The 11,278-nt window shown below is 60.7% G+C and overlaps 1 protein-coding gene across 1 annotated transcript in view; it reads left to right on the top strand.

Moving 5' to 3' along the window:
- SORCS2 (sortilin related VPS10 domain containing receptor 2) overlaps nucleotides 1-11,278 on the top strand; it is a 72,483-nt gene that overhangs the window by 9,308 nt on the left and 51,897 nt on the right. Inside the window, 3 exon segments of the mRNA XM_023525663.1 lie at nucleotides 1-144; nucleotides 6,009-6,082; nucleotides 10,660-10,724. The exon segment at nucleotides 1-144 is cut by the window's left edge and continues 1 nt beyond it. Of these exon segments, the coding sequence (XP_023381431.1) occupies nucleotides 1-144; nucleotides 6,009-6,082; nucleotides 10,660-10,724 (283 nt within the window).

The raw sequence follows: 11,278 nt of genomic DNA, 5'->3' as shown, positions 1-11,278 counted from the left end.
CTCGGTGACCGCGACCAGAGCCTGTTCGTCAGCACGGACGAGGGCGCCACCTTCCAGAAGCAGCTCGTCCCCTTCTCTGTGGAAACGCTGATCTTCCACCCCCAGGAGGAGGACAAGGCGCTGGCCTACACCAAGGAGAGCAAGGTGAGCGGCCGCCAGGGCTGCAGGGCCGGAAGCCCCGGGCTGGGGCGCTGGAACCCGCCTCGCCTTCTCCCCGAGCCCCACCTGGCCGTGGTCTGGGCTTCAGCCGGGGGACCCCGCCATGGGGCAGCCACGGGCGGAGGTGAGGGAGCACTCGGTGCTAACAGGCGCGTGTGGTGCGATCTAGAAATAGCAGGTAATTACTAGACTGTTTGGCCCTGCCTCCCCCTGCTTGCCAGCCACAAAGGCCCTCCACTTCCAGAACATTCCACGCACCCTCCCAGGCTGGCTCGCCAGGCCTTGCCCTCAGCCTGGACTGGGCTTCTGCCTTTACTAGGAAAAGTGAGTCAGCCTTCAGGTGCCACATGGGTTTCCCTCCGCTGGGGGCTCTGTCTGCCAGTCCCCAAGGGCAGCTTCGCAGGGTGGCTGAGGAGATGCCAGTGGTGGGGGCTCTTTCCTGGCCAGCATGGGGTAGGACAGCGGGGTCCCGAGGACCAAGGGGGCAGAGTGCCACGGGGCGGGGTGGGCCCTGGGATTCCCGCAGCCACTGCATGAACCCACCACAGACTTAATAGCTTACGATGCTTTTAAGAAATGCACTTGTCACAGTTTTAAAGGCCAGAAGTCCAAATCAGCTTAACTGGCCCAAAAGCAAGGTGTCCGCGGGGCCACGCTCCCCCTGGAGGCTCTGGGAGAGCTCCCCCTCCAGCTTTCAGTGTTCTGCATTCTGCTGCCTGTGAAGGAATCTTTGAAGGCTGTGGCTTTGCATTGTCCTGGGGGCGGGGGCTGAGAGAAGAGAGGGAGGGAGAGCTCTCCCCCCACCACCTGCCCCGCCCCACCTGGACCACCCAGACACCTTCCCAGCCAAAGGTCCTCACTGAATCATGTCTGCAAAGTCCTCCTTTGCCCTGCAAGGTCCCACCCATGGGGATCAGGCTGTCTTTCAGGGACTTCACACTACCCACGCCCAGCGGCCCCACCGTGGCAGGAAAAGGGTCCAGGAGGAAGCCTGGCCTGGACCACAGTTGGGCAGTCGGAGGCAGGAGAAATCCCTCCCAGCCTCTCTCTCCTGTACCCTCACTCTTCTCCGCTGCCTTCCTGGGCCAAACCCAACCAGAGGCCAGAGCGGGGAGCCTATGGAGAGGTCTACACAGCCACCCTTCCCGGCAGAGGAGTCTGGAAAAGGGCAGAGCTTGGGTCTGGAGGCGGGGGGAAGCCGTGGGGCCTTTCTCTGCCACCCGGTGGGCCCCGCTGCACCACACTCCTCCAGACCCCAGCACCTGTCTTCCCAGGATTGATCGTGATGTGTAATTATATATTCGTGCTGTTACTTGATTATTCCCTGCACCCTACACACACACTTGGGGTAAGATCCTCCACGGCAGGGGATATGCCTGGTTTTTTTCACCATTTTATCTCAAGTTTCTGACCAAAGATTGTTGGTTGGTTGGATGGATGGATGCATGGATGGTGGGTGGATGGATGGATGGATGAATGGATGGATGGATGGAAGGTAGATGTATGGATGCATGGATGGTGCATAGATGGATGTGTGGCTAGATGGATGGATGGATGGATGGATAGATGGGTGATGGCTGGAGGGATGGATGGGTAGATGATGGATGGATGGATGGATGGGTGGATGGATGGAAGGTAGATGATGTATGGATGGTGGGTAGATGCATGGTAGGGGCTGTTTGAGTGGATGGATGATGGAAATGAAAGGTTGGCAGTTAGATGGACGAATGAATAAATGAATGATGAATTTCTACCAATGGCGATCACCCAGGCCAGGGTCCTCCAAACTGAGACCCCTGGGTGTCCTGATCCGTGGCTCTTCCCTGGACCTGGGCTCCTCGCCAAGGTCTGGTCTTTGCTGACTGGCACCCCCGCATTTCCCTGGCCTCGTGGGCTGTCTCTCTGCCCCTGGCATCTTCCATGGGGACAGCGTGTGCTTCCAGGTGTCAATAGCTACTTAGCCTTCCATGTAATTAACCTAAAGTACAATCACGGAGACATATTTTTCTGTAGAAATTGACTGCAAATGTGCAAATACTCTTCAATTTAAGGTACCCTGAAAAATTAATGAAGCCAAAATCTTGGTTCTTTTCCTTGGTTCTTTTCAGCAAAAGGAAAAAGGAGAGAGAAAGGCTTAGTTATGGTTGTAAAAGAAATGAGAAATTTGAGAAAATTAATAACAGTGCCAGTAGGACTGTAGTTTTTTGGTTTTTTTTTAGGGCTTTCTGGTGTTCTAAGCTAACTCCCAGGAAGGAGGGCAGCGCGGTAGGGCCGACCGCTCTGGGTTCCGGCAGACCCGATGCGTTAGGCGGGCCTCTGCGGCTCTGATGCAGTCCCAACCGCGGTGGCTCACAGAAGCAACCATTGTTTCCCGTTCTGGGGCCTGGAGGTTGGCTGCCTTCTGCCGGGTTCTTCTGGGATTGAAGAGATATGGCTCCTGGCTGCCGGGAGGGTTCAGGTTTCCACACGTCTCTTATTCTGGAACCAGCGGTGACCTGGGGAGATGCTATTCTCATTCTAGATGGCAGAGGCCTGGGGAGGGGGCAAAGGCAAGCACACGAGCAGCTTCAGCATGTCTGCCGTGACCAGGAATACATGGCATCCCCTCACGCCATTGGCCAGAGCAAGTCACGTGCCAAACCCTGAGTCAGCAGGGCCGGGCTGAGTGTTCCACGCACCGGGACTGGCAGAGTTATACAAAACCAAATGCCCTGTTTCCCTCCCTTGTCTTTCCTTCCTAGATGCCTGCCCCCTCCTCTAGCAAACAGGCTGCCCACCCGCCCTCAGATTGCCCACCTGTCCCCTGCTTTAAGTCTTCTCCTTCATCGTGTCGTTATTTGGGGCCACAGCCTGGACAGTGAGAGCCTAAATGCAGTGGTCTCTCTTTTGAGACTCAGCAAACCCCATAAGGCTCCCGGGATCAAAAGGGAGTGAGAGCTAGGCAGTCCGTCCCCACGTCCGCCTGCTGGGGACCCTGGTACGAAACTGACCAGCCCGTTTCCCTGTGCTCTGACCTCAGACCTGCTCCCAGGCAGAGCGCTGGGCACTTACCTCTAACACATCAATAGACCACCCTTACGTTTTGTTCTGCTCCCCAACAAGAGCCTCCTCTGCTCCCAGCACTGTGAGAAATTGACCTGAGCCTGGGACTGCCTTCCGGAGATGCGGCAGGGATAAAAGACAGCTCTGGCGGTCATTCGGGGAAGCCTTCCTAGAGGAGGAGGTCCGAACGGGGGCTGAGAGAATGCCTCAGGACATATGTTTACTTTTTAATACAGTGTCAGAAGAACACAGATCATTGCATAAGAAAAGGAAGAGAAAAGACCGCCCACAGCCTCCAGCCTAAGCGAGACAGTGTTTGTATTTCTGCAGGCTGAAGGAGGCGGGTGGGCGGGTGGGAGCTCTGGAGAGAAGGGGTGGGCGGGGGTGTGAATGGGAGCGGGCGGAGGAGCTGTGGGCTTCGAGGCCCCGATTTTGCTCCCTCTGACCTCAGACTTCACCGTCAGGAGGAGGTTGGGCTTCTCTTTAGTAGCAGAGCAACCGGATGAGCCTCTCACACCTCGGCCCGTGTTCCTTTCTGCTCTGGCCAGCTGCGTCTAACGGGGCCAAGCGCGGGAACACGCCACCACTCCGGACGTTTTAGGCAGGAAAGGATTTAGCCTGGGGGGTTGGTGTTCTCTACAGTGCTGGGGCCTTCAGGCCGGGTTCTCAAGGGTCCGCCCAGAAGCCTTTGGAGCTGTCCCACCTGGATACCCTCCGCCTCTGCCTCGGGAAGGTGGAAAACCAGGACCCACACTCCCTTACTAAGGTCAAGAACATAGCTGATGTTGAGACCTAGGCATCTGAAATTGCCATCGCCATGGCCCACGCTGCCTGGCAATGTTTGCAAACCAGGAATTGGACCCTAAGAGTACAGAGTCCAGCTGCCGCCTTCGCCACTGCCATCCTTCCACGGCCCCGAGCGGAGGATGGATGCTGGAGCGTGTCCCCGTGACCTTGCCGGCCAGCAAGAATGGCCTGAGGTGGCAGGAAAGTGCCTCCAGGTCACCCGCCTTCTGGCTCACCCGAGGGCATCCACCTGACCCAGACCCTAGCTGCAAGGGAGTCTGAACAAGGCTGGATCTCGGCTTTGCGTCCTCTGCAGTACGGGGAGTCGCCAGAGAGTGAAGTGGGGAGGGGGGCCGAGTCCCAGCCACGCGCCCAACATGCACGAAAGCCGTGGCTGAGCTGCAGCGCCTCCGACAATCGCGTAAGGACCCCTGGCACACGCTTCTATGAACGAGCCTTCCCCTGGCCTCGCCCTCCTCCTCGACTGTGATTCCCCTCGCCCTGGCCCTGAGCACGCTGTCAGAGGGTGTCTGGGTTCTGGAACGTGGCCCCACACCCCGCTTAGCTGAGCCCTCGGGCGTCAGGCAGCCCTCCCACAGGCCATCGCTGGGCAGCTCTCGGCTGTGGTAGCTGGGATGTCCTGGTGTGTTCATTCTTTTTTATTTGCTGGTGTTTGTCTTTTATGAAGCAGACATGTTGTATTTCTGCAGCGGTTGTTGGTGCCTTATAAAATCATCTCCCGTAAGAGCAAATTGGGGGGCTTCATAAGGGGCCGGAGCAGGCGTCATAGTGCAGGTGCCTCGGTGACGATGGCGGCGATAATGCCATCCATTACTGTGGAGGTGTCCTTACTCAGCTCCTGGAAACTGATGGCTGCAGACTCGTTTTTTATTCACTTATTGCCTGAGATTGTGAGCAGTGCTCTCCTGATTTGCAAGTGGGTAAACTGAGGTCTGAGGTAGAACCAGCCCTGGCCTGGTCACTCAGATGACCCAGAGAGAGGACTAGAGGGACCGGTCATCCTTCCTTAGCCATCGGCATGTTCTGCTCAGGTCTACAAAAAGAATTGCTGCCGTAGCAAATGCTGTGTGACTTTGAGCGACTTGCTAAACCTCTCTGCGCTTCCACCCGTAAATGGGAGAAATTGCCTGTCTCATGGGTGTGTGCGTGTCATGGAATAAAGTAGCTGCAATGAGCTCTCAGCTGGGTGCCTGGGGCCATGGACGGCCACAGCTGCCGCCTGGCTCTCCCACTGAGGCTCCAGGGGAGATTCGGTTCAGCTGGCTGAGCAGTCCTTAGACATTTGTTGAGCATCCACTAGGTACGTGCCAGGCACGGATCCTCCTGCCCAATGAGACGGATGAGCTCCAGGCCGTCCTAAAGCCTAAAGGCCCCTGTCAAGTATCAAAGGTGATCCTTTCTGATCACGTACGCCAGATCAGGTGTCGGCAGACAATGGGCTGCCACCTGTTTTTGTGAGTGGTTTTGTTGGCACACAGCCACGCCTACTCATGACGTTCTGCCTCTGGCCGCCCTCCTGCTTCAGAGGCAGGGTGACCAGCTGCTGCAGAGACCACGTCGCCCAAAAGCCGAAAATCGTTACTGTCCGGCGCTCCACAGCGAGGTTCAGCAGCCCCATCCTAGAGTCATGCTTGCTCACGCGTCAGCGCACCCAACAGCCGTGGGCCCCGGCTTGGTGACAGGTGGGAAGGCAGGCCGTGTGCCCACGAGCAGTGGAATCCAAGTGGAGAGTGCCCTGGCCTTCCCCCCGGACAGCCCGTTTCTGGGCTCCTCCCGGCTGGTCTAGGGCAGGAATGGCTCCTTGTGGAGCCCCACACGTGACCTGCAGCCTCTTGGGGGCTAGGCTGTGCCCTATGTGAGCGCAGGGCCTGCCACCAGCGGGTCCTCAGCCAGGGCGGGACAGGCCGGCCTCACCGTGGTGTGGAGGTCACGGTCACCAGGAAGAGGCTCGTTCTTCATGCCATGACCCAGATTTCCTTTCTCTTCTTTCTGCCCTAAAGCTCTACGTGTCGTCTGACCTGGGGAAGAAATGGACGCTTCTGCAGGAGCGAGTGACCAAAGACCACGTGTTCTGGTAAGAGGGAGCGGGGGAGGGGACACAGCCCCACAGCCCCCCTCACTGGTCCCCCCACCCCCATCTGCGCCGGCCCTGCCCTCCTCGCCCAGGGGGCCCTCCAGAGGGTCTTTCTGCTCTGCCGGGGCCCTGGTGTCCCTCGGCCCCGCGTGCACGTGGCACAGGAGGCAGACACTGCTGGCCCCTCGCTGTGTTCTTGTGGGCGCCGATCGGCCAGCTCTTGGAGCCACTGTGTAGTCTCACCGCACCAGCGAGGACACGTGGGAGGAGGGGCGAAGTCCACGAGGACAGGCGCTTGCCGTGGTGGGGACGGGCAGGGACCGGAAGTGAGTGCCGGCTCGGAGCCCATGCCGCCCGTCTGCTCAACCGCCTTTGGCGATGCGTGCAGCTGCTCTTTCTTCTTCCTACCGAGTGGCTCGCTCTCACGCATGCTCACACATGCACGCACACACGCTCACACACACGTACACACATACACATGCACACACTCGCACACTTGCGCACACATGCTCACACATGTTCACACATGCACGCACACATGCTCAAAACATGCGCATACACATTCACACATGCACGCACACACGCACACATGTTCACACATGCACGCACACAATGCTCTCACACGCCCACATATGTTCACACATGCACGTGCACACATGTTCACACATGCACACACGCACACACACATACAGATGCACACACACGCTCTCACACACGTACACACATACACATGCACACACATTCACACACACACACGCACACACACTCACACACACATTCACACATGCGCACACACGCTCACACACGCACACATACACATACACACACTCGCACACACATGCACGCGCACACATGTTCACACATGCACGCGCACACACGCTCACACACACATATGTTCGCATGCACACGCACACATATTCACGCATGCACACACACGCTCACACATGCACACACGCTCACACGCTCTCACACACGTACACACATACACATGCACACACATTTGCACACTCTCACACACTCACACACATACAGACACGCACACACACGTTCACACATGTGCACACACGTTCACACGCACACACGTTCACACGTATACACGTGCACACACGCTCGCACACATGCACATACATACATACACATGCTCTTGCACACACATACACACTCACACTCACACACTCGCACACACACGTTCATGCATGCACACATGCGCTTGCACACATTCACACATGCGCACACACGTTCACACATGCACACACACTCACACGTATACACATGCACACACGCTCGCACATGTACATACATACACACGCTCTCGCACACACATACACATGCTCTCACACACTCGTACACTCGCACACACACGTTCATGCACGCACACATTCATACATGCACGCACGCACACATGCTCACACGCACACACACGTGCACACACACACCTCATTTGTGCAACTCGCTGTGCACGGGCCCCTCCAGCGGGGGGGCCATGGAAACCGCTCCCCGCCCCGCCCTCGCTCATGGCCGTGTTGGTGCTCAGTGTGGTCGGGGTGCGGTACCTGACTATGACCACGAGGCCGAAGGGAGCCTTTGTCTCCCTGGAATACTGGCTCCTGCTGTGCGGGCCTTTCCCGGGGGAGGAGTGATGGCCCCCACGTGGCCACTCACGGGAGGGCTGCTTCCTTCCTCGGAAACTGGAATGCTGCATCGGTCACCAGCTCATCACCGATGTCAACCGCTGGTCCCGAGGGCTCACAGGAGGTGGGGTTTCTGAGCTGGGTGGATGGGGACATAGTGGAGCTGCGAGCTCGGCCTCGGTGGGTCCAGGCCCCCTCCGGCCACAGAATCCCCCGCAGGTACCGAAAGGGAAATCGGCACTAATTCAAACACGCTGCCAACTCAGGCAAGTCAAACCCTCCCTCCCCCAGCTCCTCAGGTCACCCCCAGCTGCTGGGTGTGAGAGCATCACGTCAGGTGCTGGCCGCTGGGCCTGGCCTCTCCTGGAATATGACAGCCATGGTGGCCCCACTGTGGTGCTGAACGATGCTGGTTTGACAGCATCTTTAAGGCGCTCTGTCCCTGGGCTGGCAGCAGGAACTGCCCATGGCCTGTGTTGTGTGTGACGCTGGGACATGTGTCTTTTGTGAGGAGCTGACCAGCCAGTGAGCACCTTGGGGTGGCCTTGCGGGCCTCAGGAGGCATCCCTGCGGTGGGGACCTACTGAGTTCCAGGCCCCCACGGGCACTTGGCCATCGCCCTCCAGCTAGCGTCCCGGCGGCTGGCACGAAATCAGAGTCGTGGCTGCTCGTCACGGTTGCTGTCTGCCTGCCAGGCACCGGTGAGGGGCTGAGTGCCCCGTCTGTGGAAGCCACATGGCGGCCCCTGATCATCTCCCCACACGCTGCAGAAGGGGAAACTGAGGCTCAGAGAGGCTAGGCCCAGAAGCAGCAGCACGAGCTGTGGCCGCGCCTGCGCGTGGCCCGTGACCATGCTGCTGGCCACTCTGCCAGTTCGTTCTGGCCGCCTGCACATCCCCAGGTGTCCCTGTGTCACTTCCCCAGGAGAACCTCCGCCTTTCTCTCCCTGCAGCTGCAGTGCTGCCTGGTGTGGGCCCGTGGGAGACGGGGAGGGGTGGGCGGGAGGCTACCCACCGCGGGCTTGGTGTGGCCCTGGCACGCCCCAGAGCAGCGGTCTGGTCCTCACCGCCCAGAGCTCGGGGCTCGGGCTGAGGGCCAGCTCACGCGACATGGGCCGGGCCCGACCTTCTCCAGACGCTGTCTTTGGGGACCTTGCGGGACAGGAAGGCACAGGGGTTGGCACTGGTGTTTCCTGCGGGGAGCCAGCCTCTACTGTAGGTGCCCTAAGGGCAGAGCTTCTCATGGTCCCGTGAGCCAGGGCCTCTGGGCACCAGGCCTCAGGCCACTGCGCTCCCTTAGCCGGCCCAGGCCTGATGCGGGCACGTGGGAGACACTTCGCTGGGGGAGCGAGAGAGTGGAGAACGGGAAAGGCAGCAGGTGCATCCTGGGGGGCGGCGGAGGGAGTGGCTGGGTGAGTGAGCGCGTGAGCGGTTGGCTGGTGTCATTACCCCGCTCTCCAGGTGGCAGATTGTCAGACTAAAATTCCAAACGCGCAGCTGAGGGCCCTGGCCAGCGATCCTGGTAAAGGAGACCATGTCCGTCTTTGTGCAGAAAAGAGGGGGAAAGGTCAACCGGGAGACCCCCCTCCGCGAGCTGGCAGATGCTCCGTTCACAGGAGCCTGAATCGCCTTGACCGAGACCCCTCCCCCAGGGCCGGAGTGGCTGGTGCTGGTGCCCGGGGCCTGGACTGAGTGCCCCGCGGGGACGCCCAGCCCGCTCGCCACAGAGCGTCCGCGGCCCGCGGCACGCACACTCACAGGTTTCTCCTGTCCCCTGGCCACCTAGGGTCGCCCGTTCCCTGGAGGAGGTGATGCAGATGGGAACACTGGTGCCACCGCTGTTGGGGGGTGGCCAAGAGCGGGGAGGGGCCGACGTGGCGGGGATGTTGGTGATGGGGGAGGGGTCGCTGGAGACCGCTCTGCGGGGACAGCCCGTGGCCTGCGTGGACACCGTGGGGACACACCCCAGGGGGGACAGCGTGCCTGTCCTGGGTGCCAGGTGACCGGGGAAGTGACCTCCGCGTCCTGGCTGTTTGCCCTTGGTCAGAGTCGCTGTGCCGTGTAGCTCGGTGTCCGTGGAGGGCCGGCCGGCGTGACAGCCACACTGCAGGGGCGCCATTCCTGAGAGGCCGAGGTTCTAAGGGGCCAGCGTAGTCTAGAGAGCGGTGGGTAGATGACAGTCCAGTTGACACAGGACACAGTGAGGACTGGACCCCCGGCCAGGTCGTCGCTCAGGCCCCTCCCAGCGGGAGCGCCTGCCTTGCATCCCCTGGGAGCCGGCCCCGTGCAGGGCGGGCTCCGGGTTCAGCCCAGGAGCAGCTGGCCTGGTCCCCGCTACCTGGAGGACGTGGCCCGCACAGCTGTGGCCCCAGGAAGACCCTCCCATCCCCTCCCGCCAGGCGTCCTTCAACGCTCTGTGGGCCCCCGATCCCCGCTGCATCCCAGCCGCTGTCTGAGCCCCTCGACCACCATCGTCACGGGGCGGGGTCCGCGGCTCCTTCCCAGGGCGACTGTGATGGGTGGCGTGGCAGGGCGTGTTGGGGTGACGGAGAGGGCCCTGGCCGGAAGCCTGACTCTGCCCTCGGCTCCGCGGCCCTTGGGGCAGCTGCTTTGCTCCTCCGAGCACAAGCAGGGGGCTGTCCCAGGCCTGCCCCGGCCTCCTAAGGTCGTTCGGGTCATTCCCGTAACTCGCGGGGCTTCTGTGAAAGTCTTTTGTAGAGAGGACTGGCTAGAGCGCTGAGCCGGCGCAGGCCCCGCCAGGCAGAAGCCCGGCCGCCTCCCGGGAGTACCAGGCGCTCGGGGGAGACCGCGGCCTCCGACCCACAGAGCACGACTGTCCTCAGTCCCGCGAGGCCACGCAGCTGCACGCGTGCGGGACACTGGTGCTGGCACCGTGCTGGGCTTGGGGACCCGATCCCCGCCCCAGCCTGAGCCTGTTCTTTTCCAGGGCTGTGTCTGGGGTGGACGCCGACCCTGACCTGGTCCACATGGAAGTCCAGGACCTCGGAGGAGGTAAGCCGGGCTAGGCCGAGCTCCGTGGAGGGTGATCGGGGGCCTGGCCAGAGCAGAGGCGCTGGTGCCAGCTCCCAGCCCGCCACGTGCTGGCCACGTGAGCCTGGGCAGCACCCTCCCCTCCCTGCACTGCGACTGGGAGCGGTCAGCCACATGGTGCCCGGCGCGGGCGTCGTGGGTGAGGACGTCACAGCTCTGGGCAGTGGACAGGGCTGCCGCTGGGTCCCCTTCCCGTTGCCGAGCCCCAGGCTCTTCCCCGCAGGCATCGCTGTCGGTCCTTCCGCCTCCCCTCCTGGCCGTGTGGGTGGGAACGTCTTCCTGGCTGCTCAAGAGCAGCCACAGCGAGTGTGTGACCACAGACCGGCAGGTGCGGTAGCTCGGGGCTTTGGTCTCGCCGCGCCACAGGGGTGGCCTGTCTGTCTGGTCGGCGCCAGGCCTGGTGACACACCAAAGTTCTGGCCGTGGCAGGATGAGCAGGGGACGAGTAAGTGGACGAGCAGGTGACCGAGCGAGCGAGCGGCTTGCCACCTTTGAGTCTGGCCTAGGCTGGTCCC

The sequence above is a fragment of the Pteropus vampyrus genome, unplaced genomic scaffold (assembly GCF_000151845.1).
Source record: "Pteropus vampyrus isolate Shadow unplaced genomic scaffold, Pvam_2.0 Scaffold589, whole genome shotgun sequence".
Taxonomy (NCBI): domain Eukaryota; kingdom Metazoa; phylum Chordata; class Mammalia; order Chiroptera; family Pteropodidae; genus Pteropus; species Pteropus vampyrus.
The sequence above is the reverse complement of the archived record's forward strand: the minus strand, read 5'-3'. Positions and strand labels throughout refer to the sequence as shown.